The following is a 20739-nucleotide window of genomic DNA, read 5'->3' on the forward strand; positions in this document are numbered from 1 at the left end:
TGAATTACGATGTTTTTTATTTATTTAATCACAACAATACGTTTTAAGGTTTAATGCCTTTATATAGAAGAGAGAGCATCAAACACATTAGTTATGTTTTACTTTCTGTCTCTATGAACCAGTGGACAGTAACTAAGTAGCCTACATTTACTTGAGTACTGTACTTGTAATTTTTTTGCAAGCTGATAATTTTCACATTTCAAATAGAAATATTTGCATTTTTGATGGTACTACATTTCATTTTCACCCAAACAAATGTATTATGAATTAACCACATCATCAGTTATTTTCAATTTCAATAAAGCAATGCATTGATAATAAAAAGAAAATGTACTTTGTAATTTGTGCTTGAGTATCTACTTGAGAATAATATACTTTGTGCACTACTAGACCATCACTGGTATGAACCACCCATCTGTCTGTCTGTTAGTACAAAGCGCCCTCTAGTGGCCACTGTGAGTACAGTAATTTTTACAACGGAAGGGTTTTGGATTTGAAACATTATATTATCTATTGAGATTAAATATGGGAGAATCAAGAGTGTTTTAACAAAATACAATAAAGATCAAATCAAGTAGCCTATTAATAAAGTAGAACAATAGTCTGCCTTCAAGTTACTTGGTTATAGAAGTTTAAACTTAGGCTATGTATTAACCAGCATTAAGTTGTACAAACTTCAAAGCCAGGTCATTCCTCAGTGCTGTTAACCTACACAGTGACAGAAGTAATCACAATGCAATGAAAACCACAAGAATTTAAATGAAAGAATAGAAGCAAAGCAAGACTTTACCTGGAGAGACGACATGACAAAACATCCACAGTAAAATAAACTCTTAGGCTGTTTCCTCACTGTAGTTGATAATAAGTCTCTCAGTAACATGAAGAAGATGACGTCAGCGTCCAATTCCAGCCAATAGAAATGTAACAAATGCTGTCACATCATGTGTTGCTAGGAGGATTTCACCAACTGAGGTTAAAAGTGAAAGTAAACACAATATGAGACTTTATTATTTACAGTAAATGTCATTATTGCAGAGAGATTAATATATGAATCTATCAGCATTTATGAATGAATTTACCTACAGATATCAACCTTTCATTTAACAGACACACAGACACACAGACACACAGACAGACACACACACACACACACACACACACACACACACACACACACACACACACACACACACACACACACACACACACACACACACACACACACACACACACACACACACACACACACACACACACACACACACACACACACACACACACACACACACACACACACACACACACACACACACACACACACACACACACACACACACACACACACACAGGGTGAATGGGTAGAGACCTCTGTATCTCCCCTATTATTCTCTCTCTGCTTCTTGTCTCATATAAAGAAACAATCAATGTAATACAAAGGTCACTGACCACGTTCCTCTTGGTAAAGAAAGCTCTAGGACAGTGGTTCTCAAAACCTTTTCATGTCAAGGACCCCCAAATTAAAATTTACTTGGCCACGGAACCCCATCTGAGAATACCCCCATACAAGATTTATGGTTAAAATGTTTCAAAAATATTCCTAGTCTTTCACATTTTATCTGGATTGTTTTGAAAACAGCAGATCGACAAGCTCACAATGCCTCGCATCGCGCTGCTTTGTGACCTTGTAGATCTGTTATTTTCAAATAGCCAATGTATAAGTTTAAAGTGGTTAAACTGACTTTGATGATATATTAACTAATTTTGCAAGGGACCCCCTGGAACCCCCTCAAGGATCCCTGGGGGTCCCCGGACCCCACTTTGAGAACCACTGCCCTATAGGGCGTGTACAGCAGTAGCTGACCAATCAGTACAAGGCTAAAGTGTCATTGTGAACAACCTTGCTTTGTCAGGAAGTCATCATGTCAAACTTGGATGAAAACTGTCTGCCAAGTGTGGTTGAAGTTTCACGTATCAATGCACTTTATTGCCCTATCAGCGAGGTTGATTAGCAGCCGTAACAGCGTGGCTGGTATTGTTTTCACCTTGTGAGTGTGTGTGTGGTGTTATATGACACATATTGTCAACGTGATAACGTCCCAACCATGAAAGATGCAGTCACTAAACTGTACAGGTGTTTAGTTGAAGGATGAGAAGATGGCTGTGATCCAAGCACATGGGTGCTTGAAGTATAGGATAAACAGATACTGCCTAGATAATACCTTTCATTTTCATTAGCATTGCTACAACATGTTAACACGCTTCTAGTGGACTTTCTCCAGTAACCATAGTGCTGATTACTAAAGGGTTTTCAACAAAGGAAATGCACAATTTGTTCTAATTTACTGGCCATAATGTGTATGAATATTTAAGTATCAGTACACACCTAATGTAAGAACACTATTAGTCTAGTTCACACAAGGTACAAGCATGTTTGAGATGAGGAATGTCTCATTTATGTGGTTTGTGGATATAAAGATCTCTGTAACGTGCAGCTCATTCCACCATGTATGTCTATACCAGTGACTCTCTAAACATTTTCATATAATTTTTTTAAAACAATGTTACCAAGACAGATTTATGTAATCTGTACACATCAATTTTAAGGTGTTTCGATCTATACAATATGTTATATGCATATAATATAATATACATATGTTTCAAATCAATATTGCCATCCTGCCGTTTTACTTATGTATAAAATTGTGTTGTTTAGAAAGTTCTCAGTGGCACAATGAATGAAACCGGAGCTGCATTTCGACTTATTGCTCTGAATAATGGTATTTTAATTTTCTTCAACTGTTATGTAAATAATCTGTCTCTACAATGGAACAACTGAGAAGCAGAGTAAAAGATAAGGGTGGAGGGGAGAAAGAGTAAGCGAGGGAAAGGGAGACAATATTGCTTGAATAGCCTGTCACATACAGTACGTTGGTATCGTGAGCCGAAAACAGATCTACAATCTCAGATTGTCTATTTTTGGTGCTCAACAAAGTATAAATCAGGCTTTTTAGAGTGAGGGACAGTTAAACAGGGTTGTGGGGTAACTGTGACAGTTAAAACAGGAAAACAGGAGACCACCACACCACATGGGAGAAAAAGGCTTTATTTACCCTGTTCATCTAAAAAACAACAAACTTTTACTAAAGTATGAAAACAGTCCAAGTCCATGTATTGTGAAGGGTTGAGGTGTGTGGGTCTGAGGAGGATGGTGATTGAAGGCTGCTCCATTCCAGCTCGTTGGCTCCATGGACAGCTCCACACCTACTCAGCTACCTTCCATTCATCTCATTAGGCCATCTTCTCAAGAGCTGAGCAGAGCTACCCTCAGTGTGTGTGTGGCAGCTGGAGAGAGAAGAGCTGTTTGTGGGGAGACAGCCTTGACCTAAAACTTTGTTCAGTCCGGTAAGCTGAACAGCGGCCCGGCAGCCTAGTTAGTTTAAGTTTGGTTAGGACTGTAGCTCCAGAGTTTGTGAATCACACTACACTACTCCTTCCACCAAACCTTCCTGTTGCCTTCTTGTTACAGTATTTGTCAAAATCATTTTGTCTCTTGGAAAACCACAATAAACCAAATCTGGATTGCTTGTTTAATTCAGAGTATTTAGCTGTATGTTAATTTAACACTAAATACTATGACACAATTTGTACAAAACTCTTTCTCCTCCTTTCAGTTGGAAATATCAACCAACAGAACAATGCAAATCCATGTAATTCACCCACATTATTCTTAACAATGCTCGACAAATGCTACAAGCATTCTCCACAATGACTTTAAATGACTAAAAATTGTAAAATCCTGCATAGGCTATTTAACAGCTTCAGATTATCTCCCCTGCATACTTGGTATAACATTCACACTTAAACTTATCAGACATTTAATTTAGAAAAATAGAATGTATTTAATGCCTGTACCTAAATTAAGCTGAACAAAACATATTCTACTACTAGAAACTCACAAATAAGTGTGTTGACAAATACTCCCAGTTATGAAACAGACTGTATAGGTGAAGCTAGGAATCACCCCTCCTCTGTGTGTGTTTGTCTGTGTGTGTCCACAGCTAATCTCACAAACCACTTCACACTGTTCTCCATGCTGGCAGCAGGCAAGGGAACTCAATCCACACATATTTTGTAAACATATTTTTTTGTGTGAATATTGTTCAGGTTTTGTCATCATCATGAGGGGGGTGTAGGTCCTCTGGCATTGTGTACACAAAGCAGAGGTAGCTCAGTGACAGCTCTGTCACCTCCTGCAGGTCGGCCTTCTGGTTGATGTTGGTCATCAGGCCTACCACCACAGTGTTGTAGGAGAACTTGACGGTGGTAGACTCCCATGGCAACGAGGAAGATGATGATGACAGCAAGAGCCACCACAGCGATGATGATGGGGATGGTCAGGTTGTCTTTGGGTTCAACTGCAGCAATAAAATGCAAAAAAACAGAGATGAAATAGTGAGGAATTATGTTAAAACAGGACATCCATCCATCCATTTATATACAGTATCTCACTGCATGGTATCTGTGTCAGTCAGTCAGTCTGTCTGTCTGTCTGAAAACAGATTATTATTATGGATGGGTACAGAGAAACTCAATAACTCAAGAGCTTTTTTTAGAGAAGCTCAAGAACTATAGCTATTTGGTATCTGAACTTCTTAAAGTACATTTTAATTGTAATATTGAAGCCCCCCCCTACCATTATTATGGTGAGGAGTATTGATAAGTACTGGTATAGATATGCAGTAGCAGTAACAATACCCATCCCTAGTTATTATGGACCAGTGTTCAGTACAGTGGACTCACTCTAATGTAATCTATATTCAGTTCAGTTAATTTTTATTTTCTGATACTGGACATTACTATTACATATTATAAATGTATTTAGTTTTTTTGTATTAAGATCACAGGATCCAGCCAGCCATTGTCTTGTTTTACCTGCATTTCAGAGTGCATAATATGATCATCTAAGTCAGTCTCAGGTTAATAATGAATTCCTAGTGAATTAATTTGATCTAACATCTTTGGCAGCACATCCATTCCTCCTTTAGTCCTATAATAACAGTCTTACCCCAGTTGGTCTTGATCAGCTCTCGGTCCAGTGTGTACTTGAAGACCTCTTTGACCCCATAGAGCTCAAACACACACTCGTACTGCTTCCAGTCTTCATGTTTGACTGAGGTCAGGTTCAGGTCAACGCTCATCTGGAAGGTTCCATCATGGTTGGGGAGGAGCTCTCCATGGTCACCGTTATCCTGGAGCTCCTCTCCATCTTTAGCCCAGAACATGATGACTCTGTCTGGGTAGAAACCTGTAGCGTGACACCTCACTGGAGAGGATGGAGTCTTCTGGAGGAAAGATACAGAGGGAAGCTCTGAGAGAGAGAGAGAGAGAGAGAGAGAGAGAGAGAGAGAGAGAGAGAGAGAGAGAGAGAGAGAGAGAGAGAGAGAGAGAGAGAGAGAGATTTAGTGGTTTGCATCTGAATGTGGATTTGTTGACTTTGATTTAGGAACTGTTGTATTTCATGACAATGAAAAAATACATTTGAACAAATGAAATGAAAGAGAGATGGAGGAGAAAAAGTATAGAGAGAGAATGAGAGGGTGGGGGTAAGAGACAGAGAGGCAGGAAAGAACAGAGAGAAAAAGAGAGAGAAGGATAGATACAAAGACAGGGATAGAAGAGGAGAGAGACAGGAGAGAGACCAAAAGAGAGACATGAAGAAACAGAAATGTAGTGGTGGGAGTCAGAGAGACAAAGAGACAGACGACTTGTCCCTTTCATGTTCATCTCTTCATTTTAACTCATTTAGACCGGGAAATAATCTGTGTCATTTTTGGACTTCTTTGGCTATTCAAAAATAGTAGATATAGAAGCTCATAGCACGGCACCAAGTGCCGCACTATGAGCTTGTAGATCCGCTATTTTTGAAAAATCGTGAAGAACAGTTTTCTGAAAAACGTATTTTCCCTTGGTCAAGATTTTTCAAAAATAGCAGATCTACAAGCTACAGCTTATAAGCTACAGTTTATAAGCTACAGCTTATAGCGCGGCACTCGGTGCCGTGCTATAAGCTTGTATATCTGCTATTTTTGAATATCCAAAGTATAAGATAAGGATAAAGTGGTTACACAGATGCGTTCCCGGTTTGAATGGGTTAAGTACAACTCAATCACATCATGTTGTTGTACCTGTTCTCTGTAGAGTCTTCTTCCCATAGTTCACACACTTCTTCAGCCTTTCAATGCACTCACTGGTGTAGAGGTGCTTCAGGTATGCTTTGTAAGCTTTGTTTTGATCCAATTTCTGTTTAGTGATGAAACCCTGTGGTTTAGGAGTGATCCATGTCTCTGTCTTCAGGTCCAATGAGATGAAGTCCTCTCCATCATAACCCATCTGAATATAACCATCAATGTCTCCAGTCTCATCATCCCACTCACAACCAGTCATCGCCTGGACGATGTGGACACCTGAGAGACAGACAGACAGACAGACAGACAGACAGACAGACAGACAGACAGACAGACAGACAGACAGACAGACAGACAGACAGACAGACAGACAGACAGACAGACAGACAGACAGACAGACAGACAGACAGACAGACAGACAGTGTCAGTGGTTGATATTCTGTCTTTACCACAGAGAACAACAGAATGTCCATATAAAACCACTGACATTAATGTATGGATTGAAGCTACGTGCACCCCCCCAACACACACACACACACACACACACACACACACACACACACACACACACACACACACACACACACACACACATACACACACACACACACACACACACACACACACACACACACACACACACACACACACACACACACACACACACACACACACACACACACACACACACACTGTGTGCCGGTTCTAAACCACAAATGCTCCACTCATGTTGTGTGTGTCCCCCCCCCCGCTCCCCGCTCCAATCCTCTTGTATGCTCTGTGTGTTAGTCACATCTTACTGATTGTTTTTCCAACAATGTGAATTAAATCATTTCAGCAGTATGAAGTGAAACATTAACATACCTCCAGTTTGGTTAAAGCGCTGCTTTACAATGTGCATGTTGTGCTTGGAGATCTGCTGGTAACCCACAGCTATCCTAGTGTTCCTCTCCCAGTACTGTGGGTCATCTGTTGTGATCTGGTTCATCCAGTCCTGTTTGGGAACGTATCTCTGTGTGTTGCTGTCATAATACTCTGTCTGAACATCATCAACCATCACAACCATCACAAACTCTGGGAAGTTTGGGACTTCAGAGGATCCAGTGAAGACGTTTTTCAGGGAGTGAGTCACTGTGAAACAAAATGTAAATGTAGCAGTTTATCCACTTAAAGGGTCTACACCATGAATTTCATTTTTTTTTTTGGTTTTTAGTATTTTTACAGAGATTTTCAGAATGGGCGTGTCTGAACAGGCCATTTCAGAATGTGCAATGCAAGTGATGTCACTTGCAAACCCAATGTTAAATGAAAAGTGCCAGAATCGCTCCGAAACTTTTTCTACCCCCCCCTAAGTGGGGGTCTACGAACAAATACTTCGGGCTCGGATTTTGGCTCCGCCCCCCGGAAGTGGGTGAAACAGGCACCTCAAACACTTGGTGTAATTGTTCAAAAAATTTTAAAGTGTTTTTTTTTCGATTTTGTATTTTTCTTAGATGCTTATTTTTATGCAGAATCTTTCCTCTTTTTTTTTCTTTTAAATATTTTTTTTTATTAACAGACAGAATTGCTCAGTAGCCCCCCCCTGCCCAAGAGGACGTTTTGGTATTGCAGCTGAAAGTGCTGTATAAGCCAGAGACAATTGACTTGGGATGAGTATATCTGAGTGATGATTTAGGCTCAAACCTTTTGAAAAAAGTTTGAGGGACATACACCATATGATATTAAATATCAAATATATTTTTTAAATTCATGGTGTAGATCCTTTAAGCCGCTTGCACTTTGTTGTATGATGAAGGGAAATAGCTGGGAAAAAGCTCACATGTCCCATGTCACATGTAGATCAGCTATTTTAGTTTTTTCCTTTTTATGTTTTGCCAATATGACATGCCATGATGCCCAACATAGGGATGACAGGGGTAAAGTGGTTAACGTTATTGAATTACGATGTTTTTTATTTATTTAATCACAACAATACGTTTTAAGGTTTAATGCCTTGACATAGAGGAGAGAGCATCAAACACATTATTTATATTTTACTTTCTGTCTCTATGAACCAGTGGTGGACAGTAACTAAGTAGCCTACATTTACTTGAGTACTGTAAATAGAAATATTGTTATTTTTGACAGCACTACATTTCATGGGACCCAAACATACACAAATATATTATGAATTAACTACATCAGCCTGCTTGTAGATCAGCTATTTTCACTATTTTTTAAAAACATTTCTGATTTGTATTTTTATTCATGTTCTAAATTTCATAATATAAAAAGATAATGTACTTTGTAATTTGTACTTAAGTATTTACTTGAGAATAATATACTTTGTCCACCACAGGTATATGAACCCATCTGTCTTTCTGTCTCTCTGTCTGTCTGTCTGTCTGTCTGTCTGTCTGTCTGTCTGTCTGTCTGTCTGTCTGTCTGTCTGTCTGTCTGTCTGCCTCTCTCTGTCTGTCTCAGTTTATATGTCTGACTTCAGGTTTTCAATACACACTAATGGTAGAATGTTAGCCAGATGGAATGTAACATGTTCACACACATAATAACTTAGTACAAAGCGCTATCTAGTGGCTATTGTCGGTACAGTCATTTTTACAACGGAAGGGTTTCGGACTTGAAACATTATTATCTACTGAGATTAAATCTGTGATAATTAAGAGTGTTTTAATTTAAAACTAAATCAGGAATCAAATCAAGTAGCCTATTAATAAAGTAGAACAATAGTCTGCATTCAAGTTACTTGGTTATAAAAGTTTAAACGTAGGCTATATTAACCAGCATTAAGTTGTACAAAGCCAGGTCATTTCTCAGTGCTGTTAGCCTACACAGTAACAGAAGTAAATCACAATGCAATGAAAACCACAAGAATTTAAACGAAAGAATAGAAGCAAGACTTTATACCTGGAGAGACGACATGACAAAACATCCACAGTAAAATAAACTCTTTCATCTTGACGTCGGTCGGTGTGAAGCATATAAAATAAGGCTGTTTCCTCAACACTGTAGTTGATAAGTCTCTAACATGAAGAAGATGACGTCAGCGTCCAATTCTAGCCAATAGAAATGTAACAAATGCTGTACATCATGTGTTGCTAGGAGGATTTCACTAACTGAGGTTAAAAGTGAAAGTAAACACAATGAAAGAGACGTTATTATTTGTCAGTAATTACTTATGGAACAGGAAATGTCATAATTGCAGAGAGATTAATGTATTAATCCATCAACATTTATTATAATTTACCGACAGATTAATGTATTAATCCATCAACATTTATTATAATTTACCGACAGATATCAACCTTTCATTTCACACACATAAACACACACACACACACACACACACACACACACACACACACACACACACACACACACACACACACACACACACACACACACACACACACACACACACACAATGTTGATGATCCTGTGACACAGGATGTAGGTGAATCTCTGTATCTACCCTATTATTATTCTCTTTCTGTTTCTCAGCTCATATAAAGAAACACTCAATGTAATACAAAGGTCACTGACCACGTTCCTCTTGGTAAAGAAAGCTCTAGGACGGTTTTCATGTCAAGGACCCCCAAATTAATATTTTCTTGGCCACGGAACCCCATCTGAAAATATCTAGTGCCAGAGACCCCCATACAAGATTTATTGTGACTGCCAGAATTATTTCAGATTTTTTGCAGTTTATTGCCAGAGATATTTCATTGAAAAAAATTAAGTACTCAGGAGCCGAGATACAGACTTTTTAAGTTTTAAGTTAACAAGGAAGTGGATGGGAGTCTAGATCTTCGAAAAATCATATCTCCTTGGTCTTTGGGTCAAATAAAAAAATGTAAACGAGTTAACTCGTTCTTGGCAATCAAGTGATGGATTCTAATCACTAGTAAAAACGAGTTAACTCGATCTAGGCAATCAATGTGTTAAAATGTTTCAAAGATATTCCAAGTCTTTCACATTTTGTCTGGATTGTTTTGAAAATAGCAGATCTAAAGCTCACAATGCATCACATCCGCAGAGCTGTGAGCTTGTAGATCTGCTATTTTCAAATAGACGATGTATATAAGTTTAAAGAGGTTAAACTGATTTTGTAGATATATTAACAGATTTTGCTGGGGACCCCATGGAACCCCCCAAAGGACCCCTGGGGGTCCCTGAACCCCACTTTGAGAACCACTGCCCTGTAGGGTGTGTACAGCAGTAGCTGACCAATCAGTACAAGGCTAAAGTGTCATGAGCAACCTTGCTTTGTCAGGAAGTCAACATGTCAAACTTGGATGAGAACTGGCTGCCAAGTGTGGTTGAAGTTTCAAGTATCAATACACTTTATTGTCCTATATCAGCGAGGTTGATTAGCAGCCATAACAGCGTGGCTGGTATTGTTTTCACCTTGTGAGTGTGTGTGTGGTGTTATATGACACATATTGTCAACGTGATAACGTCCCAACCATGAAAGATGCAGTCACTAAACTGTACAGGTGTTTAGTTCATAATGAAGGATGAGAAGATGGCTGGGTGCTGGAAGTATAGGTTAAACAGATACTGCCTAGATAATACCTTTCATTTTCATTAGCATTGCTACAACATGTTAACAAGCTTCTAGTGGATTTTTTTTCAGAGTAACCATAATGTTAATTACTAAAGGGTTTTCAACAATTTCACCAATACCTAAAAAAAAGCCATCTATTTTTATGACTTTGGCTATTCATTTGCATTGGAGACATACACCCTCAAAACATTTCTTGCCCAAAGAAAATGCACAATTTGTTCTAATTTACTGGCCATAATGTGTATGAATATTTAAGTATCAGTACACACCTAATGTAAGAGCACTACTACTCTAGTTCACACAAGGTACAAGCATGTTGGAGATGAGGAATGTCTCATTTATGTGGTTTGTGGATATAAAGATCTCTGTAACGTGCAGCTCATTGCACCATGGCTGTCTATACCAGTGGTTCTCTAAACATCTTCATATAATTTTTTTAAAACAATGTTACCAAGACAGATTCCTGTAATCTGTACACATCAATTTTATGGCATTTCTATCTATACAATATGTTATATGCATATATAATGTACATATGTTTCAAATTAATATTGCCATCCTTCTGTTTTACAAATGTATAACATTACGTTGTTTGGAAAGTTATCAAGAGAGGTGTCCCGCGGTCCGGTCATGGACCGCGGTCCGCCTGTTGAGGACCCCTGGTATAGGTGAAGCTAGGAATCACCCCTCCTCTGTGTGTGTTTGTCTGTGTGTGTCAACAGCTAATCTCCCAAACCACTTCACACTGTTCTCCATGCTGGCAGCAGGCCAAGGAACTCAATCCACACATATTTTGTAAATATCGTTTTTTGTGTGAATATTGTTCAGGTTTTGTCATCATCATGAGGGGGGTGTAGGTCCTCTGACATTGTGTACACAAATCCACAACCTTCTCCTTGGTTTTCGCGTTCAAGCAGACGTAGCTCAGTAACAGCTCTGTCACCTCCTGCAGGTCGGCCTTCTGGTTGATGTTGGTCATCAGGCCTACCACCACAGTGTTGTAGGACAACTTGACGGTGGTGGACTCCCATGGCAACGAGGATGATGATGATGACAGCGAGAACCATCACAGTGATGGTGATGAGGATGGTCAGGTTGTCTTTGGGTTCAACTGCAGCAATAAAATGCAAAAACAGAGATGAAATAGTGAGGAATTATCTTAAAACAGGACCTCCATCCATCCATTTATATACAGTATCTGACTGCATGGTATCTGTGTCAGTCAGTCAGTCTGTCTGTCTGTCTGTAAACAGATTATTATTATGGATGGGTACAGAGAAACTCAAGAACTCAAGAGCTTTTTTTAGAGAAGCTCAAGAATTATTCCATACCAGTACTTATCTAAGTATTTGCGAACGCGGAAGGAGGCCTCCGACCAAGTGGAGCTTACTATGTAACCGTGCTCGGGTTGTGTGTGTGTGTGTGTGTGTGTGTGTCTCTGTCCGTCTGTGTGCGTGCACTGCCTCAGCCCTGTGTGCAGCCAAGTAAATGTCCAATATAGACGTACCATACATCAAATGAAAGGTCTTTGAAAACTGAACACACCTGTCAAGGTTGCGTTTAAGCCCGCCCCTTCCCCCGGAAGCCACGCCCCGGAGAAGGCTCCTAAAAACTCCCCATTGAAACCCCATGTTAAATGAAAAGTGCCCGAATCGCTCCGAAACTTTTTCTACCCCCCCTAAGTGGGGGTCTACGAACAAATACTTCGGCCTCGGATTTTGACTCCGCCCCCCGGAAGTGGGTGAAACAGCCACTTCAAACACTTTGTTGAATTGTTCAAAAACATTCAAAGTTTTTTTTTTGTGAATTTGTATTTTTCTAAGATGCTCCTTTTAACGCAGATTTTTTTTCTATTTTTTATATATTTTCTTATTGGTTACTTTTTTTTAGATGATTTATTTTCATTATTATTTTTATTTTTTGGCGTTCGCTTCCCGCGTTCACGCGTCTTACTTGTGATAAGTACTGGTATGGATATGCAGTAGCAGTAACAATACCCATCCCTAGTTATTATGGACCAGTGTTCAGTGTGTCATTCTCAGGTTAATAATGAATTCCTAGTGAATTAATTTGATCTAACATCTTTGGCAGCACATCCATTCCTCCTTTAGTCCTATAATAACAGTCTTACCCCAGTTGGTCTTGATCAGCTCTCGGTCCAGTGTGTACTTGAAGACCTCTTTGACCCCATAGAGCTCAAACACACACTCGTACTGCTTCCAGTCTTCATGTTTGACTGAGGTCAGGTTCAGGTCAACGCTCATCTGGAAGGTTCCATCATGGTTGGGGAGCTCTCCATGGTCACCGTTATCCTGGAGCTCCTCTCCATCTTTAGCCCAGAACATTATGACTCTGCCTGGGTAGAAACCTGTAGCGTGACACCTCACTGGAGAGGATGGAGTCTTCTGGAGGAAAGATACAGAGGGAAGCTCTGAGAGAGAGAGAGAGAGAGAGAGAGAGAGAGAGAGAGAGAGAGATGAGAGAGAGAGAGAGAGAGAGAGAGAGAGAGAGAGGAGAGAGACGAGAGACACAGACAGACAGACAGACAGAGAGAGAGAGAGAGAGAGAGAGAGAGAGAGAGAGAGAGAGAGAGAGAGAGAGAGAGAGAGAGAGAGAGAGAGAGGGGGGAGGGAGAGAGAGAGAGAGAGAGAGAGAGTGATTTAGTGGTTTGCATCTGAATGTGGATTTGTTGACTTTGATTTAGGAACTGTTGTATTTCATGACAATAAGAACACTTTTGAACAAATGAAATGAAAGAGAGATGGAGGAGAAAAAGTATAAATAGAGAGAGAATGAGAGGGTGGGGGTAAGAGACAGAGAGGCAGGAAAGAACAGAGAGAGAAAGAGAGAGAAGGATAGATACAAAGACAGGGATAGAAGAGGAGAGAAACAGGAGAGAGACCAAAAGAGAGACATGAAGAAACAGAAAATGGAGGGCTGGGAGTCAGAGAGACAAAGAGACAGACGACTTGTCTCCTGGAGACCTTTCATGTTCATAATTTTTAGACTTCTTTGGCTATTCAAAAATAGCAGATCTACAAGCTCATAGCACGGCACCGAGTGCTGCACTATGAGCTTGTAGATCTGCTATTTTTGAAAAATCGTGAAGATTTGTGCAAATCTTTGAATATATAAGTACTTTTAAAGCAAACATTTGTAACTCAAATATTTTCTTCTGGGGATTCAACAAATGTCTTCTAAATCCTAACAGTTTTCTGAAAAACGTTTTTCAAAAATAGCAGATCTACAAGCTCATAGCGCGGCACTCGGTGCCGCGCTATAAGCTTGTATATCTGCTATTTTTGAATATCCAAAGTATAAAATATGGATAAAGTGGTTACACAGATGCGTTCCCGGTTTGAATGGGTTAAGTACAACTCCATCACATCATGTTGTTGTACCTGTTCTCTGTAGAGTCTTCTTCCCATAATTCACAAGCTTCTTCAGCTCTTCAATGCACTGACTGGTGAAGTAGTGCTTCATGTATGCTGTGTGAGCTTTGTCTTGATCCAATTTCTGTTTAGAGATGAAACCCTGTGGTTTAGGAGTGATCCATGTCTCTGTCTTCAGGTCAAATGAGAGGAAGTCCTCTCCATCATAACCATACTGATGATAACCTTCAATGTCTCCAGTCTCATCATCCCACTCACAACCAGACATGTACTGAACGATGTGGACACCTGAGAGAAAGACAGACAGACAGACAGACAGACAGACAGACAGACAGACAGACAGACAGACAGACAGACAGACAGACAGTGTCAGTGGTTGATATTCTGTCTTTACCACAGTGAACAACAGAATGTCCATATAAAACCACTGACATTAATGTATGGATGGAAGCTACGTGCAGCCCCCCCCAACACACACACACACACACACACACACACACACACACACACACACACACACACACACACACACACACACACACACACACACACACACACACACACACACTCACACACTGTGTGCCGGTCCTAAACCACAAATGCTCCACTCATGTTGTGTCCCCCCCCCCCCCGCTCCCCGCTCCACTCCTCTTGTATGCTCTGTGTGTTAGTCACATCTTACTGATTGTTTGTCCAACAATGTGAATAAAATCATTTCAGCAGTATGAAGTGAAACATCAACATACCTCCAGTTTGGTTAAAGCGCTGCTTTACAATGTCCATGTTGACCTTGGAGATTTGCTCGTAACCCACAGCTATCCTAGTGTTCCTCTCCCAGTACTGTGGGTCATCTGTTGTGATCTGGTTCATCCAGTCCTGTTTGGGAACGTGTGTCTGTGTGTTGCTGTCATAATACTCTGTCTGAACATCATCAACCATCACAACCATCACAAACTCTGGGAAGTTTGGGACTTCAGAGGATGTAGTGTAGAAGTTTTTCAGGGCGTGAGTCACTGTGAAACAAAATGGAAATTTAACAGTTTAACGACTTAACCCACTTGTACTTTGTTGTATGATGAATAACGGAAATAGCTGATCTACAAGCTCACATGTCCCATGTCACATGTAAATCAGCTATTTTAGTTTTTTCCTTTTTAAGTTTTGCCAATATGACATGCCATGATGCACAACATAGGGATGACAGGGGTAAAGTGGTTAACGTTATTGAATTACTATGTTTTTTATTCATTTAATTACAACAATACGTTTTAAGGTTTAATGCCTTTATATAGAAGAGAGAGCATCAAACACATTAGTTATGTTTTACTTTCTGTCTCTATGAACCAGTGGACAGTAACTAAGTAGCCTACATTTACTTGAGTACTGTACTTCTTTTTTTTGTAGGCTGATAATTTTCACATTTCAAATAGAAATATTGTTATTTTTGATGGTACTACATTTCATTTTCACCCAAACAAATATATTATGAATAAACCACATCATCAGCTATTTTCAATTTCAATACAGCAATGCATTGATAATAAAAATAAAATGTACTTTGTAATTTGTACTTGAGTATTTACTTGAGAATAATATACTTTGTCCACTAGACCACCACTGGTATGAACCCATCTGTCTGTCTGTCTGTCTGTCTGTCTGTCTGTCTGTCTGTCTGTCTCAGTTTGTCTGTCTGTCTCAGTTTGTCTGTCTGTCTGTCTGTCTGTCTGTCTGTCTGTCTATCTGTCTGTCTGTCTGTCTGTCTCAGTTTGTCTGTCTGTCTCAGTTTGTCTGTCTGTCTGTCTGTCTGTCTATCTGTCTGTCTGTCTGTCTGTCTGTCTGTCTGACTTTAGGTTTTCAATACACACTAATCTTAAAATGATCAGTTTAATAAAGTAGAGCCAGATGGAATTGAACGTGTTCACACACAGAATAACTTAGTACAAAGCGCCCTCTAGTGCCTACTGTGAGTACAGTCATTTTTACAACGGAAGGGTTTTGGATTTGAAACATTATATTATCTACTGAGATTAAATTTGTGAGAATTAAGAGTTTTAACGAAATACGATTAAAAAAAAATCAAATCAAGTAGCCTATTAATAAAGTAGAACAATAGTCTGCCTTCAAGTTCCTTGGTTCTAAAAACGTACGCTATGTATTAACCAGCATTAAGTTGTACAAAGCCAGGTCATTTCTCAGTGCTGTTAACCTACACAGTAACAGAAGTAAATCACAATGCAATGAAAACCACAAGAATTTAAATGAAAGAATAGAAGCAAAGCAAGACTTTACCTGGAGAGACGACATGACAAAACATCCACAGTAAAATAAACTCTTTCATCTTGACGACGGTGTGAAGAATATAAAAGGCTGTTTCCTCACTGTAGTTGATACGAGTCTCTCAGTAACATGAAGAAGATGACGTCGGCGTCCAATTCTAGCCAATAGAAATGTAACAAATGTTGTTTCATCATGTGTTGCTAGGAGGATTTCACCAACTGAGGTTAAAAGTGAAAGTAAACACAATATGAGACTTTATTATTTACAGTAAATGTCATTATTGCAGAGAGATTAATATGAATCTATCAGCATTTATGAATGAATTTACCTACAGATATCAACCTTTGATTTAACACACACACACACACACACACACACACACACACACACACACACACACACACACACACACACACACACACACACACACACACACACACACACACACACACACACACACACCCCATCTGAAAATATCTAGTGCCAGAGACCCCCATACAAGATTTATTGTTAAAATGTTTCAAAAATATTCCAAGTCTTTCACATTTTGTCTGGATTGTTTTGAAAACAGCAGATCGACAAGCTCACAATGCCTCGCATCCCGCTGCATTGTGAGCTTGTAGATCTGTTATTTTCAAATATCAGATGTATAAGTTTAAAGTGGTTAAACTGACTTTGATGATATATTAACACATTTTGCTGTGGACCCCCTGGAACACCCTCAAGGACCCCTGGGGGTCTCTGGACCCCACTTTGAGAGCCACTGCCCTATAAGGCATGAACAGCAGTAGCTGACCAATCAGTACAAGGCTAAAGTGTCATTGTGAACAACCTTGCTTTGTCAGGAAGTCAACATGTCAAACTTGGATGAAAACTGTCTGCCAAGTGTGGTTGAAGTTTCAAGTATCAATACACTTTATTGCCCTATCAGCGAGGTTGATTAGCAGCCGTAACAGCGTGGCTGGTATTGTTTTTCACCTTGTGAGTGTGTGTGTGGTGTTATATGACACATATTGTCAACGTGATAACGTCCCAACCGTGCAAGATGCAGTCACTAAACTGGTACAGGTGTTTACTTCATAATGAGGGATGAGAAGATGGCTGTGATCAAGCACATGGGTGCTGGAAGTATAGGATAAACAGATACTGCCTAGATAATACCTTTCATTTTCATTAGCATTGCTACAACATGTTAACAAGCTTCTAGTGGACTTTTCCCCCCCGGTAACCATAGTGCTGATTACTAAAGGGTTTTCAACTATTTCACCAATACCTAAAAAAAAGCCTTCTCTTTTCATGACTTGACTATTCATTTGCACTGGAGACAAAAATGTCTTGCCCAAAGAAAATGCACAATTTGTTCTAATTTACTGGCCATAATGTGTATGAATGTTTAAGTATCAGTACACACCAAATGTAAGAGCACTACTAGTCTAGTTCACACAAGGTAAAAGCATGTTTGAGATGAGGAATGTCTCATTCATGTGGTTTGTGGATATAAAGATCTCTGTAACGTGCAGCTCATTGCACCATGGCTGTCTATACCAGTGGCTCTCTAAACATTTCATATCTGTACAAATCAATTTTATGGCATTTCTATCTATACAATATGTTATATGCAGATATAATATACATATGCTTCAAATTAATATTGCCGTCCTGCCATTTTACAAATGTATAAAATTGTGTTGTTTGGAAAGTTTAGGCACAATGAATGAAACCGGAGCTGCATTTAGACTTCTTGCTCTGAATAATGGTCTTTTATTTTCTTGAACTGTTATGTAAATAATCTGTCTCTACAACCTATTAATAATGAATTAATATTAATATTAATATTAATAATTAATCATATAAAAAATAAATTAATAATATTGCTTGAATAGCTTGTCACATACGATGGTATCGTGAGCCGAAAACAGATCTACAATCTCAGATTTTTTATTTTTGGTGCTCAACAAAGTATAAATCAGGCTTTTTAGAGTGAGGGACAGTTAAACAGGGTTGTGGGGTCACTGTGACAGTTGACAGCTGTAGGATATCAGGTGTGAAAACAGGAGACCACCAAACCACATGGGAGAAAAAGGCTTTATTTCCCCTGTTAATCTAAAAAACAAAAAACCTTTACTAAAGTATGAAAACAGTCCAAGTCCATGTATTGTGAAGGGTTTGGGCTGTTAGAACATTCCATGTAATTCACCCACATTATTCTTAACATTGGTCGACAAATGCTACAAGGATTCTCCACAATGACTTTGAATGAGTAAAATCCTACATATTTGTCCACAGCTAATCTCGCAAACCACTTTACACTGTTCAACATGCTGGCAGCAGGCCAAGGAACTCAATCCACACATATTTTGTAAATATATATTTTTTTGTGTGAATATTGTTCAGGTTTTGTCATCATCATGAGGGGAGTGTGGCATTGTGTACACAAATCCATAACCTTCTCCTTGGTTTTGCCGTTCAAGCAGAGGTAGCTCAGGGACAGCTCTGTCACCTCCTGCAGGTCGGCCTTCTGGTTGATGTTGGTCATCAGGCCTACAACCACAGTGTTGTAGGACAACTTGACGGTGGTAGACTCCCATGGCAACGAGGATGATAATGATGACAGCGAGAACCACCACAGTGATGAGGATGGTCAGGTTGTCTTTGGGTTCAACTGCAGCAATAAAATACATAAACCAGAAATGAAAGAGTGAGGAATTATCTTATAACAGGACATCCATCCATCCAACCATTCATTTATATTTTTGTGCGGATTAAGAGGGGAAATCTGGGTGGGTTTGTGGTCGAAAGTCACCCAAGAACGAAAGCTGTAATGGAGGCGGAGGAATGACAGAAGAGCCGTGGTGACAGGAAGACGAAGGAGATGTGAACACAGAAGCCAGTGTCCCCAGGGGCCAAATATGGTGAGTTTATATCATTTTCATGTATCATCTTTCCCCCCCCTGAATTTTAAAGTGAAACAAATTCACCTGTGAAATACGTTTCACATCACGGTATCGTTGGTCCGCATAGTTCTTGTAGTCAAAAAGAGCCATGATGAGCTGTTTAAAACAAACAACCTCTGTCTCCCTTACGCCCCCTCCCTCCTTCCTCCTCCCCCCTCCCTCCTACTCCCCCCCCCCACCCCCTCCCAGCATGGCGTGGCTGTCGTTCAGCTGCTGCATGGCGGCGGCCGTCGCCACGCTCAACTCCTACACCAAGACCCTCATCGAGATGCGGACCCGCGCCCGCATGCGACTGGAGGAGGCGCAGGCCGCCTCCCACGCCCCCTCCTACGACGAGGTGGTGATGGGAGGAGCAGGAGGAGGAGGAGGAGGAGCAGGAGGAGGCATGGTGTTGGGACCTGGAGTCGGAGGAGTCGGAATCTACTCGGTCAGCCAGCTGATGCAACTGGCCCAGCAGGGGGCGCTCCTGGACCCGCTGTGGCCCCGAGGAATGGGCCCCGCCGTGGGGCCTCTGGCGTACGGAGCCGGGGGGGCCCTGATGGTCGGCGGGGGAGGGATCGGGGTGGGAGGAACGGGGGGAGGAATGGTGGTAGGAGGGCCAGGGATGACAGGAGTGAGGATAGGAAGTGCCGTTGCAGGAGCAGGAGTGATGGGCGTAGGATTAGCAGGACCAGGAGGAATGATAATGGGAGGAGGAGGGAGGCTGGTGGAGCAGCCTCACAACGGGGTGGTGGTGGTGGAGGGCTGCGGGCTGGAGGGATGTGAGGACTGTGAGAGAGAGATGGACGAGGTAGAATACCACCTGCAGGAGGAGGAGAGGGAGGGCTCCATGTGCTGAGGGGAGGGCCCTCCGTGTTTGGGAAGAAATACAAAATTTGCTCCGAAAATATCACCCATTGTCTTGATCATGATATAATTATCCAATCGGAATTAAATAAATGTTTCCAGAAAAACAAATAATAGTCTCATGATTGATTGTTTTATTGTGAAGGCTGGGGAAGTGGTGACTGGTTGTGAGCGAGTGAAAATGTGCTAGCTTGGCTGTTGTTCTGTGTCGGTGAACTGTTGGTGCCACCATATATGACTATGAATTGAATACCAAGGACCTCAATGGAAACAAGACCGCAAGGACTTTTTTGAACTGACCTTTTAGACAAAGTGTTTTAAATGTAACTGTGCTGTTTTACATTTTCTGCCTAATAAAATATTCAATCAATCAATCAATGGAGCATAGGAGGTGGAGGGTGGAGAGAGAGCAGGTAGGGTTCCGTGTTATCAGAGCGGTAAAAATCAACAAGCAGGAAGACTTTTATGTTCTGAATCCAATTAATGAGTGAGGAAGGAAAAGTACTGCAGCGATTGTCTGT

The 20739-nt window shown here is 40.4% G+C and overlaps 1 protein-coding gene and 1 pseudogene across 2 annotated transcripts in view; one reads left to right on the forward strand and one right to left on the reverse strand.

The window, feature by feature from the left end:
* Nucleotides 1-20210, forward strand: part of LOC308094827 — a 71685-nt pseudogene extending 51475 nt beyond the window's left edge. The window contains exon 9 of the transcript in view: nt 19562-20210. The product of the transcript in view is annotated as an uncharacterized misc_RNA (transcript). The remainder of the gene's footprint in view (nt 1-19561) is intronic.
* On the reverse strand, nt 3088-16524 carry LOC308094830 (uncharacterized protein). Its single transcript, XM_080441656.1, has 10 exons — nt 16431-16524; nt 14888-15154; nt 14151-14429; nt 12881-13180; nt 11580-11860; nt 9090-9219; nt 7050-7316; nt 6186-6464; nt 5066-5368; nt 3088-4415 (listed from the first exon to the last, which is right to left on the reverse strand). The coding sequence occupies exons 1-10, from the start codon at nt 16477-16479 to the stop codon at nt 4177-4179; spliced, it is 2394 nt and encodes a 797-aa protein (XP_080297782.1). The 5' UTR covers nt 16480-16524; the 3' UTR covers nt 3088-4176.
* Nucleotides 20211-20739: the final 529 nt, after the last annotated feature.

This window comes from Gymnoscopelus braueri (genome assembly GCF_963280865.1).
Source record: "Gymnoscopelus braueri genome assembly, chromosome: 11".
In the NCBI taxonomy this organism is placed as follows: Eukaryota; Metazoa; Chordata; class Actinopteri; order Myctophiformes; family Myctophidae; genus Gymnoscopelus; species Gymnoscopelus braueri.